The following is a 19,677-nucleotide window of genomic DNA, read 5'->3' as shown; positions in this document are numbered from 1 at the left end:
TCAAAAGCAATCTGATCGAATGTGTTTTCGACTATCTCTGAAAGTGGACAAGCTCAAAACATTTCACACTCTATTCACACCTGTACTTACAGTAGCCCAATTCTACCCCTTAGGCCTTCCCCTTACCCGCGTTCCCGTGAAAGGGTAGGGGTGTCCCAATTCTTTTTAGCTTGAAGGTGTAGGGCTAAGGGAAAGGGGTAGAAAGCCCTTCGAACGAAGATTTTTCAGGACCACACTCGAAACCAAGAGGTAAGATTATTTCTACGAAATACACCAGCCACAACGGCAGGATAGCTGCACCCAGAAGTAAGGAGATTCACAAATTAGTATTTTTAGTCATTATTACACATTTTTACAACAAACAAACATATTTTAATACATTCATAACCGTGTTCATGTTTCATCGCCATGCTTTTATAAAAAAAAAAAATATATATATATATATATATATATATATATATATATATATATATATATATATATATATATATATATATATATATATATATATATATATATATAATCTAACTCTTGTATAGCAGTCCCACAACATTCTGACACTCAGTGACACTCGAATACCCTGTTAGAAAAGTTTAGTGGCTGGGAATGGGCTTTTTACAGTGTCTGCTATAAAGTTAATGTTGTTTTTGATTGGTTTATATAGATGAATATGGCCCCTGTGTACATGCGCAGTATATTTACGATCTTATTGCCACATTAGATTGTTATGATAACATGATGTATGCCTTCAATTATTTCCTAAAGATAAATACTAAAAAAATAACACAATTGGAATAACTACAGCAGTCGTGATCGTCTGATCTCATATGAAGCAAGAGATCGTGATGACATATGATGACGTGTGCAGGTGCTGTAGTGCTGTCCCATATCTTAGGGATAAATTCTGAAGCCCTTCTCCTTCACACTCGGTTTTAAGGGCCAAGGAGCAGGGTAGGGGAACAAAAATAAAATTGGGATTGGACCTTAGTTATGTCCACTTGTGATCAAAGTGATGAAAACGCCTCTTAATACCAGGTGTGCACAGGGCCAAGAAATCTAAATGCCTAATAACAGTTTCTATTGTCTGTTTATTTTACAGAACTTCCTCACTATAGTGGACGTAATCTCATCAGTGAACGCAGTACCTGTATGGACACAGCTAAATCAAGCGGACGCTAGCCAAGGCAACAGCTCTCAACTCCTGAACTCCATTGAAAGTGTTCTAAAAGCAACATCAGACACCGACTTCAACATAATAAGTCCTTCTAATTCCTTCCTGTTCAAAAAGGTTACAACATCAACCCAAGACTTTAGAGAAGAATTAAAGCTCAACTCAACGGCTACGATATACATCCCAGATCTAACAGCCACTCAAAAAAATGTCACAATCACAGCAGTGGCCTTCTCCTCCCTGGGCAACATCATGCCTGCAAGAAATCGCACCGATACACTGAACGAGACTGAAAACGTCATCAATGGACTCATTGTGGTGGTGAACACTAGTGTGACGCTTAACAACATACAGCTGACCTTTGAAAAACTCAGCAATTCCACCACTCGTAATAATGAAACAGTCGTTTTAGGGAACCTCCAATGTGTTTTCTGGCAATTTAACCTTTTTAATGGCAGTGGGGGATGGGACTCAACAGGATGCTATCCTACGGTGGTAAACGGCACTGATACTTGTCAATGCAATCACACCACTTCATTCTCAATTCTGATGTCCCCTTACGTTCCTGAAGATCTTGCGTTGTCTGTTATCACGTATGTTGGTGTCACCATTTCGATGGCCAGTTTGGTAGTTTGCCTGATCATCGAAATGATCACCTGGAAGGGTGTAACCAGAAACGCTACATCACACATTCGGCATGTATCCTTAGTCAACATTGCCCTTTCTCTACTGATCGCTGACATTTGCTTCATTATCGGCGCTGCAGTTGTTAATCCCGGACAGGATTTCATGAAGTCTTGTAGTGCTGCGGTATTCTTCACCCACTTCTTCTACCTGGCCCTCTTCTTCTGGATGATGGTCTCTTCAGTTCTGCTCCTCTACCGCACCACAATGGTCTTCTCTACCATTTCCAAAACCATCATGATGGTATCTGCTTTCAGTGTGGGCTACGGTGCACCTCTCCTCATCGCGGTTATTACTGTTGCCTCCACCGCTGGGAATAACAGATATGTCACACAGAATGGAGCATGCTGGCTGAATTGGGATCAATCCAGAGCTCTTCTGGCTTTCGTCCTGCCGGCTCTGGTCATTGTTGTTGTCAACATTATTGTTGTTGTGATAGTTGTGGTGAAAATGGTCAGGAGTGGAGTGGGAGAAAGCAACAGGGACGAAAAGAACGTCTTGGTAGTCATTCTCAGATGTGTGGCCATTTTGACACCTCTCTTCGGGATTACATGGGGTCTCGGTTTGGGTATCATGATTGACCCTAAAGCTTTGGCCATCCACTACTTGTTTGCAATCTTCAACTCTTTGCAGGTATATGTATAAAAGTTATATTTCAATGTTCAACATTGACTTTTTTGAAGGAATACTCTTGGTTCAATTGGTAAACCCATGTTTTCTCGTCAGTTGATTGCCACAATTTTTTTTAACCTCAATCTGTGAATGAAAAAGGGAACGTAACAAGCTTTTCCCCAATTTCATTTTAATCTTGATTGCCTGTAGAGTAGTACTGCAATTGATATTGTCTTCGAAGACTATTTAGTAATTTAAAAAGTAGATTTTAGTTACGACCCCAACCCAAAATCTAACCGAGATTCCAACTCAGGATGCCCAGAGCTTTATGTAGTTATCAAATTGTTGATACGAACAGCAAAATGAAAAAAAAGTATGATTAAAATCAAAGTCAGAAAAATGTAAAACTATTAATTTATGCTGATTGCTGGTGGTATTTATATGTTTACTACAAAATATATTTACATATTTAAGTGTTTTTAGAGTATAGGACTCTTTTAAGTAATTTGCAGTGCTTCATGAGAGTGAGCCGAGCTTAAGATGTACTTTTTTGTGCTTTACTTTTATGCTTATTGCTGGAATATTCTATATAATCGATCTAAGCTTTTGACAGTGTCAAATTTTCTTGTGTCGATTAATTGCTAAAGCATTTATCATGGTATTCAGTATTAGCACGATATTGACCTAAGCTGCTAAAAAGATTACTTTAACAGGTATAATAACCAAAATGTATATTTGCCCCATACATTTGTCCAGTCTATATTAAATATAATATACTTTTAGTAATATTATTGAAAAAATGTGCAAATGTTTAGATGACTTAAAGATGAAGTCAGAATTATTGGCCCCCATGTTTATTTTTTTCTCCAATTTCTGTTTAACGGAGAGAAGACTTTTTCAACACATTTCTAAACATAATAGTTTCAATAACTCATTTCTAATAACTGATTTATTTTATCTTTGTCATGATGACAGTAAATTATATTTGACTAGATATTTTTCAAGACACTTCTATACAGCTTAAAGTGACATTTAAAGGCTTAACTAGGTTAATTAGGATAACTAGGCAGGTTAGGGTAATGAGGCAAGTTATTGTACAATGATGGTTTGTTCTGTAGACTATTGAAAAAAATATGTAGCTTATAGGGGCTAAAAAGTTTTACCCTAAAGGTTTTTTTTTTTTTATATAAACTGCTTTTACTCTAGCCGAAAAAGAAAACAAAATAAGACTGTCTCCAGATGAAAAAAATATTATCAGACATACTGTGAAAATGTCCTTGCTCTATTAAACATCATTTTGGGATTTTTAAAAAAATAAATAAATCGAAGGGGGCTAATAATTCTGACTTCAACTGCATGTGAAATACAGTTTGTACAGTAATATTTTCTTTAAGTTGATGTATTGTAGCTTAGTTCACCAAACAAGTGCTTCTAATTGGATTTGCATCATCATAATCTTAAATAAAAGATAAGTGTTATTAATGTTTTGTCAGCTTCTATTCTCCCAAAATCAAAATGCATAAATCTGCAAGACAATTTTTTCCCCCAATTATATGCAGAAAAAAAAATGTCTTCTGCTTGAAATATTTGTTATTTTCATCACGAGTTTAGCAAAATTAAACAATGTAACTATTGAAGCCTTATTAATAACGTATATACAGTGCTCAGCATAATGGTGTACATCCTATTTTGAAAATGACATTTTTTTAAGCAATTTTAAATAATCATTTAAAAATGAATATAGGCAATGTATTGTGGTATATTTAAACAAAACAGATTTATTAAACAGATATATCTATTAAAATAATATTTTAGTCACCAAACATTTTGAGAAATTGCAAAAAAATTACAACCTACAAAATTTCAACAAAATTGTTCCATTTTTTTGCTTCTCTTGATTTTTCCTCTTTTTTAAATTTGTATTTATTTTTTCTATAACATATACATTTGGCTGTAATAGTTTTTGGACCATTATCGTAAGCTATTTTGTAAGACAAGCTCCAGATTTGGCTTTAGTACAGACTATTCTCATGTATATGCACAAATATAATATTAACAGCTTCCTATTAAAAACATGAATTCTAAGATAGATTTGTGAGGGCTGTACTTATATATGCTGAGCACTGTACATGTGAAAATGTTAATGTTTAAACTATTAAGCTGACCAATTAAGTCTCCAAGCATTTGGCACAAATACGAACTTCACTGCAAATGCAATCTGAATATTCTTAAAAAGCACTCTAAATGCTAAAATAATAAAGGGTATTTTTAAGTGCCCATGATATCAGTAATGGGCATATTCATTACCATGATTTTGTAAATTAATGAACAGTGGCAAATGTCTAACTCAACCACATGCTGGCATTGACTTCTTCCTCCTCCACCCCTTTTTTACCAAGTAATCCATTAAACTTAATACAATCCACACAGTACAGAAGATCTGTCCAGAAGATCCATTTCATTATGACTTTATAGAAATCAACGTTATACCATAAATGCTACTGATTGAGCTGAAATTGTCCTGAACATAGTATAATATTCCAGTAGCACTTTACAATAAGGTTGTATTAGTTCACGTTAGTTCATGTATTTACTAGCATGAACATTGCATGTATTGCAGTATTTATTCATCTTTGTTAATGTTAGTTAATAGAGATAAAGTTGTTAATTGTTAGTTCATGTTAACTCGAAGCTTATTAACTAATGTTAACAAAGATGAATTTGGATTTTAATAATGCATTAGTAAGTGTTAAACAAAGATCAAGAAATGCTCTGCATGTATTCTTCAATAATAGTTCATGTTAGTAAATGCATTAACTAATGAATCATTATTGACCAATACACTGCGGCATTTTACATCTCATTTAAAAAAAAAAAAAAACTATTTATCAACAATAAAGAAACTGGTATGAACTGGTATGACCTGTTGTCTAATTTCAGGGCTTCTTCATATTGGTTCTTGGAACGCTGATGGAAAAGAAGGTTAGATCTGAGTTCCCTGCTTTACTTGGCGTTACATTCTATGTATTTGGTGCCTGAGATATTTGTGTTTTCATTCCCCACAGGTTCGGGAGACACTTAAAACAAGACTGAGAATCCGTAGAGCCACTGGTTCACATGGCACCCGTGTAAACACCTATTTATCCCTATGTAATACATATTTTTGATGCAAAAACTTATGATGCAAAAACCAATTGCTGTCTTTTCTGTTACAGACTTCCAGCTCTGGATCCAATTTCTACAGCAGTACCTCCAACAGAACGACTCTCACAGATGTTATTAACACACTTATGAGACGAGGAAGGAGTAAGTTGAACGTATTGTACTGTAGATATTTGATGTATATTGTATTGTAAGTTTTATTGTAACGATCTTGTTTTACAGATGCAAGGGCCACTGGGAATACTTCACACACCTCTAGAGCATCAGAAAGTTTTCTGAATGCTTAACTGGACAGACAGACGGCTTACTGAAATGCAGAATGCTTCTACAAACACAACTTCATAATGTAATTGATCAATTTCTGTCTAGGTTTTTTTTAAACACAACCATTAGTTTCTTACAAGTGAACCAGATTGACAACATCTACAGTTAAATGCAAAATGATTGGCCCTCCTGTGAAAGTTTTATTCTTTTTTCCTTTTCTATTCTTATTGTGATGTTTAACGGAGCAAGGGCATTTTCACAGTATATCCAGCAATTTGTAACTTTTTGATTAGTGGCTAATTCGGATGAATTCATACAATCTAGTACGATTTGCATATCCCCCATTGATGGAGGGGTTTAGGTGCCATGCCTCCTTTTAAAAATTGTATATTTTCGTACAACTGAACTTATACGAATTAGCCACTAAACTGACAAAATGTAAAATACTTACGTTTCATCATGAGATCAGGCTGGTATATCCTTTAATTTTTAATTTTTTTTTACTGGAGAAAGTCTTATTTCTTTGGTCTAACTGGAATAAAAACATTTGTTATATATATATATATATATATATATTTTTTTTTTTTTTAATTTTAGGGTCAATATTATTAGCCCTCTCACGAAATTATTATGTTTTTCAATTGGCAAAAGAATTGCTATCCAAAACTTGCTTAATTAACCAAACTTACATATTTAGGCCTGTGAATTGCACTATAAGGTGAATATCTTGCAAACTAACTACAAAAATAATATGCACTGTATGGAGTCAATCTAGGGTCACATATACTTACAAAATTAAAAGAATTTGTTTCTAATAAAAATAAAGTATTGAGGAAAAACACATAAATAAAAGCAAATCTCCAAACATTGCAAAGCAACAATTAATATTTGAGAAAAAAAATTTTGCTAACAAAAATAAAGAACTGCAAAGGGAAAAATAAGTTTTAAGAAATAAAAATGAAATTTGCAAACAAACAAAAAACTGCAAATACAAAATATTTATACATAACAAAATAATATTATATTTGCAAAACATTTTTTATAGCATTGCCTCATTTGCTTTTTAGTCAGCCATGCTGTTTTCACTTTGCACTTCACATTTCTGCATGTTTCACTTTGTGGCCCTAATTTGACAGTCAAGGGAAGCGTTTGAGCGTTTCCCCTTGTCAAATCAGGGCCATAAAGTGAAACACGCAGAAGTGCAAAGTGAAAACAGCATCGCAAACTCATGGTTGTCTAAAAAGCTAATCCAAATGAGCATTGCTATATAGTTTTTCTTGTTTATTGCATTTTTTTTTTGTAAATTTCATTTTTATTTCTCAAAACTTATTTTCCTTTTGCAATTCTTTAATTTTGTTAGCAAAATGTATTTTTTTTTCTCAAAAATTTATTTTCGATTTATGATTTTTGGAAATTTGCATTTTTTTTTTTTTTTTTTTTGCTCAATACATTATTTTTTTATTTGTAAAGCTTTCTTTTATTTTGCAAGTATATATGGCCCTAGATTGACTCCATAGTACTGTCATCATGGCAAGACAAAACAAATTAGTTATTAAAACTATTGTTTAAAAATACCTTGAAAAGATTTTCTCTCCAATAAACAGCACTAAAAATATTTCCAAAAATAATTCAAATTAATAATAAAAATGTTTAAATAAATCAAAACTAATACATTTGACTGTTTTTTTTTTACCAAATTAGATGATTTGTTTATTTGTGCACAATGTTAAATGAAAACAGAAGTTAAATACTTATTTCTGTTTGAACACTGTTTAGTGCACCAATACTCTATTTTGACTCTTCCATTAAATTCATAAATAAACAAACCTGTCTGTTATCATTAGAGCCTTTGAGTGTGTATCCTTAAAGTCCTTTTAAGGCAAGCCATTTCACTCGGCAGCCATCTTTGAAATGCCCCTCGGACAATATGCTCAGGCACTTTGTCTGAATGGGGAAACAACAAATTCTCCAAAATTGCTTGCCAAGCTTATAAGATTAAATTTCATAATAGGAATCACCAATAAAATTAAACAGCTGTCTCGTAAGTTTCATTTCTAAACGTTTAAATCACACAGAATCTTCAGAAACTCACGGTCTTAACCCTTACCCCGGAGAATCATCAGTCTATACCGATTAATGATTGGCTCCTGTACTGGAAGGCGGGGCTTCATTCACCTTATTGACCATTACACCTTTCCCCACTCAAAACTATACGAGTGACACGTCTTGTGTAGTTTGGGTATCTCTCTACATTAATGCAAATAACAAGGATACATGTTAATACAGTGAATTTCAAACAAAATCATCTACACTGTTTTCTCATTATTCAAATGAATTTTTATTTAACTTTTATACAAATCTGCCAATAAATAAATATCAGATAGAAATACATTATAGCACAGCTTACATATTATATATAGAATTATAATATAATTACAGCTAAACAATAAATATCTGTTAACTTACACAATACATTCATTAAACAGGCAGCAGATGGCATTTAATTATGGATAAAAATAAATCTGAATAATAGTTCAAAACCATTTAAAATAATACAAGGTATGAACAATGTGTGTGTGTTAAAACTTTACAGTCTCAATGTTTAGTATATTCACCACTAAAAGCAGAACAACAGGTTTAATTGATGTAAAAGTAATGTACAATCTACTGTGGTTGATAAATTTTTACATGAATGTGTGGGAAAATATAGAGGCACAAACAGTGGCTTTGTAATTCTCGACCTGTCCTCTAGAGGGCGATACGTCTCACTTGTGGAGTCGTCTTGATCGTGTAAGTACTTTATTTAATAGCTTTATGTTTAATGAAATAATTTAAACCGAATGCTCAGAGCCACAGTTCTTGTAGGGTGGTGGTGACTTCTGACACCTGTTGAAACATAAACCAGAAAATATTCAGTTATCAATACAATGAATACTTTCATAACCATTGCACTAAATTGAATTGAAAGATTTTTAAAGAGTAAATAATTGAAAAACAATGCACAAAACATATAAATAATCAATAAATAAAGCATTTGTAACTCAACGTCTGGGTTTTACCTTTTCTTTAAGCAAAAGAAGAGAAGTACAGTGAGCATTCCTAAAAACAAAACTACACCACAGCTGATTCCGATGACTTCTTCAGGACTAGACAAACTTCTCGTGTCCATGATGATGTGTTCACAGCGCACGCCACTGTACTTTTCATTACATCTGAGGATACAAGTGGAAAACGTTTTGTCAGGATGGTCTTCAAATGTAGATGTTCAACCATTACAGATAATGACATACAGTACAGTACATAGCTTGTAGACTGGAATTGTTGGGCTTCGTTCAGTAATAATTGCATGTTTTGTTAGCACAGGAGCATGTCTAATAAAAAATAAAGAAAAATCTAAGAAATGCTGCCCTCAAGATATCACAAGAAATGCCAAGTGTGCATTTAATAAATCTGTAACCTGAAATGGTTGTGCCCAACTGAGCCTGGTTTCTCTCGAGGTTTTTTTTTTCCTTTACTTTTGTCAATTGGTGAAGTTTTGCTCCTCACCACTGGCTTTGTTTGGGACTTGTGGAGCTGCACATCGATTGATTTGCTCTTCAGTGTTTGGACTTTCAGCAGTGAAAGTGGAACTTTTTTTTTTACAGTGTACTTTTTTCCCCTCTCATGTTCATTGACTTTTTGCTTGAAGATTTTTATAAATTTCTGCATTTATAACAACCGGACAACTTGAAATATTAAGTTCAAACATACTGATGAGTTTGCAAAGAAAATGTCAATCTGAGACTCACTTTATATTACATATCAATCAGACAGTCGAGATCATTGATTTTTAAAGGAAACAGACCATAAATGAGCAGATTTTGTAACTGCATACAGTTCACTGGAAGCAATTGAACCAGGTTACTGCAAAATTAAAAGTCCTTCTGCATACCAAGGCATATACCCTAAAGCTTGCTTAACTCGTAATGTTAACTTATAACTCATAAGTTAAAACATGATTAACTTCGTTTAATAAGTTAATATTAATTATAAACGTATGGTGGCATGATTTATAAATCATATATATATTTGACATCGTAGAGAAATAAAAAAAGAAAAACCAGGACATGTTTGCTAATTAGTGCGTCACGGTGGCGCAGTGGGTAGCATGATTGCCTCAAGGCAAGAAGGTGTCTGGTTCAAGCCTCAGCTGGACTAGTTGGCATTTCTGTGTGGAGTTGGCATGTTCGCGTGGGTTTCCTCTGGTTTCCACCACAAGTCCAAAGACGTGGTGAATTGTGTAGGCTAAATTATCCGTAGTTTATGTGTGTGAATGAGAGTGTACGGGTGTTTCTCAGTGATGTTGCAGCTAGAAGGGCATCCGCTGCGTAAGACATATGCTGGATAAGTTGGCGCTTCATTACGCTGTGGTGATCCCAGTTTAATAAAGGGACTAAGCCGAAAAGAAAATGAATTAATGAATTAATTAATTAATTAATGTTTGCTACCTATACAGAAACATGAGCAGATGTTTAGAAAACCTAAAAAGAAAATTGCGTGAGCATATCAAATGATGGCCGAACATTTATTTAACTAAATATTTTCATACTCTTCCACTGTGATGTAATGTATTGTATAATATACTGCATATTAAAGAAAACCTTATATAAATTATATATTATACATAATTAATATTGTTAAAAATAAACATCGATCATGCATTAACAAGGCCACTTAGGGCACTTTTATTTCATATGCATGGTTTTAGTTCTTACATTTGTTCTGGCCTTTGGTTTATCATACATTTTGAATACATTTTAACACAAAAACTTTTTTTTGCCGAATCAAGATTTGTTCATGACAACAATTTTAGGGAAATGTGTGTGTGTGTGTGTGTGTGTGTGTGTGTGTGTGTGTGTGTGTGTGTGTGTGTGTGTGTGTGTGTGTGTGTGTGTGTGTTTGTGTGTGTGTGTGTGTGTGTACATGCTTAGTGAAAGTAATCCATGATCTCTAGACTTAGTGTTATTAATTTTTTATAAACTGGCTAAAATAAAATCAACTGCTGTAGTATTTTACAGTACCTGTTGCTAGTAAACTGAATGTGTCATTTTAAGTGGTATATCTGTAGCATTGTAAAATGTATTTGCAGTAGCATTTTTGTACGTTTTTTGTTAACTTTATTTTGATGGTCCATTTGAGTATTAGTAGACTGTCTGTTTAATATCTGTTGATGCTCCTTCAACAGACATTTAACTGACTATAAGAAATTTTGCAAGTACAAAGTCAAAGTCAAGTACAAAATGTCAACTTACACTAACCCCAAACCTAACCCCAACCTAGGTCTACTAATAATCTAATGAGAATTAGTTGATACAGTATTTAGATGCAATGTAGCTTAAATTCAACAAACGGATCATCAAAAAAAAGTGTGACCCTTTTTTAACATTGTAAATTCATGTCAACTGAAACTAGAAACTTGGGTGGAGCATCCTAGGGATCGTCCTATTTTGCAAATATCCAGAAGGCTTTATACACATTGAAGCCACAACCTAAGCTTCATGATTTCCTAGTTTGCTAATCAAACAAACATGAACAAGATAATCAGGAGGTCATGAAGATCAAACTGGGCTTTTTTGGTGTCCGTTCTCACCTGCAGATGGGGGTGTCCAGTTCAGTAGAAAACGAACACACACCATTGACACAGAATCCTTCATGTTCTGAACCGCAAGGCCTCTGAGCAGCCAGCACAAGAGGTTCCTCTTCAATTTCTATTGATAGACAAACACATAGTTAGAGTTTGACAGCATACGCATGAAGGACTGAGCTTAACTGAAAGGTATTCAGACTTGTGTCCACACGCCAAAGAGCCTGCATTCTTAACACCATGCACATGGGGGGAAAAACAAAATCTAAATTACATGTTTGCTCCTTTTAAAAACTACAAAAATGTGGATACAGATTAAATGACACATTTTTAGACACTTTTTTTAAAACAAGGGTTTAATATTTTGAAGTTTAAATTCTTATGTAGTTTTTAATCTTTATGTATTTTATTTATATTTCCCAAGTGCTGCTTAATAGGGAGAATTTTTTCCAACTAATTTTGAACATAATAGTTTGAATAACTCATTTCTTTTGTCTTTGCCATGATGACAGTACTTTATACTTTACTAGTTATTTTGCAAGACACCTGCAATTAGTGATAAAGCACAATTTAAAGCATTAAATAAATTAAAAAGTATCTAGGTTAAGTAGACAATTTAGGTTAAATAGGCAAGTAATTAGTTTGTAAGTGGTTTGTTCTGTAGCCAATAAAAAAAAAATCTAATGGGAGCTAATAGTATTGACGCTGATGACTTTTTTTGAATGTAAAAACTGCTTTTATTCCATCCACACATAAAGAAATAAGACTCTCCGGAAAAAAAAAAACAATACTGTAAAAATTTATTTTCATTGTTAAACATCACTTAGGAAAGGTTTAACACTTAAAAAATAAATAAACACATCATAGGAGTTTTTAATAAATATATCTCAGTGCCATCTTAATTTATCTTCTAAAATGAGTATTTTTTTCTTCTCAGCCTCTTAGGTTATGTTCAGTTATTTTACTTGAAAGGGAAGAAAAAGAACCTATTCACTGGCATAAAACTGAAATTACTGAACATATACACAATAGCCTGAGAAAATGCTCCTTTTATAATAATAATAACAATTAATAAACTTTCTTTTTATATTGCACCTTTAAAAGTTGCATCTTTACGCACTTTACAGACATCAAGAAAAAAATATAATAATTAAAAATAATTAAAAACACATAAAATAATAATAATAGATCTAAAAATCATATTAAAGTCAAATAAAATCCTTTAAGTTGGAGGTGTTTTGCATCTGAACTCTTCATATGGACTGTTCTTTAAAATTCTCAGTTTCTCTAGATTTATGATTTGCAGTAGCAATTGTTGTTTTTTTCTGTAAACTACTAAGATTGAAAACAAAACAAGCTGCAATTTAAAAGATTTTTGAGCTAAAGGACTGCAATTTAGAGCTTTGTTGATGCAAAATTTGAGCTAAAGATGCCATATTCTCAGACATGTATCTTTATTTTTACATAACACAATATTTGGTGAAACAACTATGATTCTAAATTATTGACAACCAGATGTGAAAAATGCACTAAATTACAATATTTTTATTTCCAATTTGAAAGAAATGCCATCAGACCTTTACAGAAGTACACTTTTAGAATTACTCAAAGCCATTTCAAATTATCATTGTGGTCTTCAAGTGGTCTCTTAATTTTTTTTTTTCATAGCTACCCCCATGAAGAAATACTAAATATAGCAATTTATGTTTTTAAAACAGATTATAGTTAAATGATCTATACTATCTATATTATTGAATTCATAACTCTTTGGTAATGAATGCTACAACCTACTTCAGTATCAACTATAATAAACTATAATAAACAGCAATTAATACAGTGACATGCTTTAGATTTGTACAATGTGTTGTATTGTAGATGAATATATCCTACAGTTATACAATCACTACATCATTAGGTCATTTGCTTATATATCTACAGTTGTTGTGTTACCATAGCAACTATAGTATTATCAAAAGAGACAAATTTAAGTACTTAGTTCAAAAACACTACAGTGTTTAAATACATTATTCTAGTAATTTTTTTCATGTGGGTGTACATACTGTGTTAGAGTCCATATCAAATACTGTATTTGATAGCTATCATAAAAAAGGATGCATGATATGATACAATGGTAACACTTTACAATAAGGCTCAATTATGTAAGTTAATGCACTTTTTTTGCATGATCAAACAATGAATATTTCATTTATTGCAGCAATTTTTTTTCATCTTTGCTAACTTTTTCATAAACAAAAAATATAGCACTTGTTAAACTGTGCACTGTACTGCTTTACTGAATGGAATTGTAAGGTGTCTGTGTGTGTGTGTTTGCTTACCATGACTATAAAGCAGGTTTTCTGTTGTGTTGTTCAGAAGCACATCCTCTGATTTCTCCTGAGCTTCTCCAAGTCCAGAGAAGAGGAAGAGCACCAGCATCAAACCCAGTACTGATGGAGTATTAAAACCACATTCAAGTTACTACACATATTTTCAATCTCTTAAATAAAAAAAAAAAACTAAGCAGTTATTAGCTTCTCATGTTATGAAAATCATTCTGACTCACCCTGTGTCATGTTGTGCCACAAAAACAGTTGGGTTTCGACTTGAGATTCTTCCTTAAAACTCTGCTGCTCTCCTGAAGAAAGTGCTTTTCTCCTCACAATTTATACTGTCCTTCTGTACACCTTTGTGCGTCACCAATTGTGGCCAATCATTTTTAACAGGAACTCCAATGAATCCAGTCTTTTTTAGCCATACCTGTATAATGTCCCGCATCACTTCCTGATCCAGACGCAAGTAACAAGCACAGACGTGTTTCTGCCCACTCCACGATTTTCTTTTCTTCAGTGACCAAAGTATTTGCCTGTAGCTGCAAAAGTAGACTCTTAAGACTCAGTTTAACATAAAAAAGAATTATTTTTCATGATTACATTTGTCTTAATGTTTACATTTGTTTTAATGCTCATGTCCTGTCACATAACAAAAGGCCCAAAATGTTACCAAAAAACCCTGTTTCTGTTGTCTACGTAACATTAGACCGAAACTGGGAATCTGACATCCCATTTAGTGGTTAGTGATGGATAGGTGATGTAAGCATGTAGGCATGTATGTATGAATGAATGCATGTATAAATAAACAAAAAACAACAAATAAAAAAAAAAAGTGAGTGAATAAATTAAATAATCATGGAAATTAATCAAAAAAGTAAACAAAATAAACACAATAATAAATCAATTCAAATAATAATAATTCTAAATAAAATAAAACTGGTCACACTTTACAATAGGGTTCATTAGTTAATGTTAATTAATGCAATTACTAACATGAATTAACAATGAACAGTACATTTACTACGGTATTTGTTCATGTTAGTTAACGAATGAAAATACAGTAGTTCATTGTTAGTTCATGTTAACTCATGGTGCATTAACTAATGTTAACAAGCATGGACTTGGATGTTAATAATGCATTAGTAAATGTTCAATTATGATGAATAAATGCTGTACATGTGTTGTTCATGATTAGTTCATGTTAGTAAATGCATTAACTAATGAACCTTATTGTAAAGTGTTACCATAAAACTAAACTAAATAAAATTTTAAAAATAAATAAATAAATAAAATTAATAAATCCACAATGAGAAGAAGCTTTATCCATCATTGTAACGTTAAATACATCATCAATAACCTTTATTTTTTATATTGTTTACATTTTGGACCCAAGAGATGAAATTTTTTTCATCATTTACTCCCCCTTATGTTGCTCTAGACATCATCATTTTCTGTGGAACATGTAAAAAGATATTTTCAACCATGCAGGTGGCAAAACCGTTTTGTTTACTGGCTTCCACTATCTGGACAAAAAGATGTCAAATCAAAACAAAAAAAAGACAGGCATTTGACAAAATCTCGTCTTTTATGTTGGAGATGAAAGTCAAACAGGTTTGGACATGAGAGTGAGTAAACTTTCAATGAGTAAAGCTTCTCATTGTACACAACTAAAATTTAAAACCATTTAACTATGATAAGAATCAAATCTATTTCAAATATTCTTTTATGTGATACTGCAAGAAAACAAAAGCTATAAAAGGAATAGATTATGTTATAGCCGAGCCTCCGAAAATGAAAATTCCGAATATCCGAATATGAAATGTCCGAGCTGATCTTTTTCACACAACAAAAGGGATCAGTGGCCAAAAAAACTACTAAAAAAAAGTGTTCAATTTGATCTCTGAAATTTGAATTTGCAGACATTTACACTTTAAGATGTGTTACATCGGCTCTGAAATCAATGATCCAAACATCATGGATTTTTTTATTGCCATTCATGAGCTTCGAGATATATAAAGGAGATGGTATTCATTGAACAATGACTTACATTACTGATCTGTTCCTCATTCATAAAACTGTATAAAAACCTGTGCTTGGAAGTTTTTGTTTTCGTTTTGTTTTTAAAGATGTTTCTTTCACAGTCTGTTTCAGGGTAAATAAATATTCACTTTATGAAATTTGTAAAAAAAAAAAAAAAAAAAAAAAGAATCAAGTATTTTAACCTTAATGTTTTTTATTGTAATTATTGGAAGTTTGGATATAAAGGACCCAAAAATGCAAATAAAAGTGTTTGATGAAGACCATAAATCACACAGATAAACAAAACTTTGTGCTTCGAGGCAATAAAAATAACTATACATACACATATACACAAAAAACAGTTAGTGTGTATATACACATATCTGCATAATAAGCATTGATGTGGTTACATAGTAGATAAAATAATAAATAAAATAAATAGTAAATAAATATTAAATACAGCAGCATTGTTGTGTTTTTTGCCATTTTGTTGTAAAGAATTTAAACTTTTAAAACTCTGGTGCAAAAATGTAACATTTTTGTTTTGCTTTTCCACTATTGGGCCGAAGAGATCTGTTAGCTTAACCTTTCCATTTCATGTCAAATTGGCTCAGTCAACGCAGAAGCACTTACACTTACACTCTCGTGCAGATAATGGAACTCTATGGAATGTAATACAAATGCGTCGGATGTTGCCTTGTGTAATGTAAACAAATGATATGGATGATGATCGAATATTTCAGTGTTAAAGACTTCTGTCTTCTGATATTTACTTCATTTAATACCAATACCAAACACACAAACAAATAAATAAATAGTGCGGTAGGGAGAAACAGGCAGTCGGGCAAAAGAGTGGCGACATCATGCGCTCTACCAGCCAAGCGTGTTTCAGCACAGTTGTCTTACCATGCCTAGAATTCCGAGCCGAGAGCGGTTTGTAATTGTGCCACACCGTTCAAGGCTCACAAGGAAACAACTGGAGCCATACCTAATTGTTCCTCACATGGCACGATAGTGGAAAAGCAGCTTGGTAAAATTTTCGGCACTCGCCTAAACAATCCTTGGCGAGAACTTAAAACGTAAAAATAATTTTAACACATGGAAATGTTTAGCACTACACAAAAAAAAATCTTGCTGAAAGTCTATTTGAAACAAGGGGATAATTCAACCAACATTAAAAGTCATTATTTTCTCACCCTTCAATTGTTCCAAACCTGTTTGACTTCCTCTCTTCTTTTGAATACAAGAAAGCTGGGAACCATTGACTTCCATCGTATTGGTTTCGTATTGAGGTCAATGGTAACAGGTTTTCAGGTTTGAATGTTCAATAGAATAAAGAAACTTATAAACTTATAAAGCTTTGGAACAACTTGAGGGTGAATAAATAGTGAGTAATATTTTTTTCTGAGTGAGTGGGTGGGTGAACTACCCCTTTAACATTTTTCTTTTCTTTTGATTCTCTTGCAGTTTCGATGTTAGGCAGATTCTGAAAACACCCTTTTCATATCAGATTTATAGTTGAAAAATATGACATAACTATAATTTAAATACACATACAAAAAACATAGCTGAATAAAATTACAGTACATTCATTTAAATGAAATAATAATAACAATATTCAATTAAAAAAAATAACATATGAGCAGCACCAGAGGATCAAAATAATTCCTGAGAAAAGCATAATGTCCTTTAATATTTTGCATTAGTGTCCACAGATTCTTTTGTCAGACACCTGAGAACCAGCTATTACTCTGCCATGAAGCCACCTGTCAAGTCCCACCGAAACTCTCCAGTAAAAAATGATGCAAGACTTCCGACTTCAATGAGGCATTGTAAGGAAGGAAACACTACCCTTATACAGCAAGACCCACCTTATTTTCTTAACCTAACACTGTTCAATATGCAGCAACTTCTTAGAATCAATCTAATTTTTAAGGAGAGAACTAGTAAGAAAAAGTTAGGAAAGAATTAGGGTGTAATTCCTGTCATGGATGTGCATGGTGGCCATGCCAACAAAAGGTAGAGAGCCTGTTACAGCTTGCTGATGGGCAGGGAAAGGAAGTTGTAGGGGAAGCTTGCAGAGGCTTGCATTTATAATCAGGAAACGAACAAATAATCCCAATTAAAGTATCCAGACTTCGTCAAGTGCTTGCATCTTTTCCAGTTTAATAGCAGGTTTTGTGCTTCAGTATGTTGGGGCATTTTTGGCAGCAGTGACTGTGTTTTTCATTACCATGGCGATGGTCATTGGTCCGACTCCTCCAGGCACGGGAGTGATGAATCCAGCTTTCTCCTTCACAGCTGAGCAGAGACAAAAAACATGTCTTAAATAACACTCTCCTTAAGCCAAGTATTTATTTTATACTTCTGAGAGAATAAACCATCAATCTTGTTGCTAAGTGACATCTGGTTACTGTAGCCAAGGAATGCACAACAAGCTCTATACAAGAGCCTACAGTGATTGAGAAATGATTATCAGATAGATTGACTGACGCACGTGCAGAATTACATTTCATTTTAAATGTATAAATCATTCAAAAATTAATGACATTCATTTATTTTAAGTACATTGTGTCTTTCTCTCTCCCTCTTCTGAAGACAGCCTTGTGTGAGGAACAAACCAAATCACAAATCATCTTTTACTCAAAATCTTGACAACATTTTAACTCAGATCAGATATGTGATTGTTCACAAAATTTATTTTAAATTATAATTTGTGACCCTGGACCAAAAAACAATGTTCAAACAAGGTATGAATGAAAATGATAGATTTTTCTTTTTTTACGCAAAAAAAATCTGTGAAGTAATAAAGGTATTTTGTAAACTGTGTGTGTGTGTATATATATATATATATATATATATATATATATATATATATATATATATATATATATATATATATATATATATATATATATATATATGTATGTATGTATGTATGTATGTATGTATGTATGTATGTATGTATGTATGTGTATATATATATATAACTCTATATTTTGGTCATGACAGCATATATTGACATGACAGCATCACACAGTTGCTGCGGATTTGTCGGTTGCACATCCATGATCCAAATCTCTCGTTCTACCACATTTCAAAGGTGCTATATTGGATTGAGGTCTGGTGACTGTGAAGGCCATTTGAGTACAGTGAACTCAATGTCATGTTCAAGAAACCAGTCTGAGATGATTCTCGCTTTATGACATGGCGCGTTCTCCTGCTAGAAGAAGGCATCAGAGGATGGGTACACTGTGGCGCTGACACGATGCTCAGTTGGTATTAATGAGCCCAAAGTGTGCCTCAGTTTGCTGTTCTTAGCTGACAGGAGTGGCACCTGGTGTGGTCTTCTGCTGCTGTAGCCCATCCGCCTCAAGGTTGAAAGTGTTGTGCGTTCAGAGATGCTCTTCTGCATACCTCAGTTGAGGTTATTTGAGTTACTGTTGCCTTTCTACCAGCTCGAACCAGTGTGGCGATTCTCCTCTGACATCAACAAGGCATTTGTGCCCACAGAACTGCCGTTCACTGGATATTTTATCTTTTTTGGACCATTCTCTGTAAACCTTAGAGATGGTTGTGTGTGAAAATCTCAGTAGATCAGCAGTTTCGGAATACTCAGACCAGCCTGTCTGGCATATTAAATCACCTTTTCCCTCATTCTGATGATAAGTATGAATTGCAGCAGATTGTCTTGATCATGTCTACAAATGCCTTGAAATTTGCTTTAACAGGCAGTTTGACAGGTGTATCTGATAAAAAGTCCAGTGAGTATATATCAAAACTCATTTTTGATTAGGACCATACCTGTACAT

At 33.2% G+C, this 19,677-nt stretch overlaps 2 protein-coding genes across 19 annotated transcripts in view; both read right to left on the bottom strand.

The window, feature by feature from the left end:
* Positions 1-19,677, bottom strand: part of mthfd2l (methylenetetrahydrofolate dehydrogenase (NADP+ dependent) 2 like) — an 85,160-nt gene that overhangs the window by 50,383 nt on the left and 15,100 nt on the right. For 7 of the 18 annotated variants that reach the window (XM_073909147.1, XM_073909146.1, XM_073909148.1 and 4 more), the window contains one exon: positions 16,295-18,166. In XM_073909147.1, the coding sequence (XP_073765248.1) occupies positions 18,051-18,166 (116 nt within the window). In that variant the 3' untranslated portion in view covers positions 16,295-18,050. 18 annotated transcript variants of the gene reach the window in all.
* Positions 8,208-14,253, bottom strand: epgn (epithelial mitogen homolog (mouse)). The gene is made up of 5 exons (NM_001386684.1): positions 14,080-14,253; positions 13,853-13,963; positions 11,523-11,640; positions 8,953-9,105; positions 8,208-8,779 (listed from the first exon to the last, which is right to left on the bottom strand). The coding sequence occupies exons 1-5, from the start codon at positions 14,087-14,089 to the stop codon at positions 8,725-8,727; spliced, it is 447 nt and encodes a 148-aa protein (NP_001373613.1). The 5' UTR covers positions 14,090-14,253; the 3' UTR covers positions 8,208-8,724.

The sequence above is a fragment of the Danio rerio genome, chromosome 8 (assembly GCF_049306965.1).
Source record: "Danio rerio strain Tuebingen ecotype United States chromosome 8, GRCz12tu, whole genome shotgun sequence".
Lineage (NCBI taxonomy): Eukaryota > Metazoa > Chordata > Actinopteri > Cypriniformes > Danionidae > Danio > Danio rerio.
Note: the sequence above shows the minus strand (reverse complement) of the source record. Positions and strands in the feature narration are given on the sequence as shown.

Bases quoted from the DNA above. Each gene is read 5' to 3' on its own strand.
- epgn (NM_001386684.1), bottom strand. The intron at 9,106-11,522 runs GTGAGAACGGAC...TTGTATCCTCAG, and splicing joins CTGGACACCCCCATCTGCAG to ATGTAATGAAAAGTACAGTG. The intron at 8,780-8,952 runs GTAAAACCCAGA...ATGTTTCAACAG, and splicing joins TTCTTTTGCTTAAAGAAAAG to GTGTCAGAAGTCACCACCAC.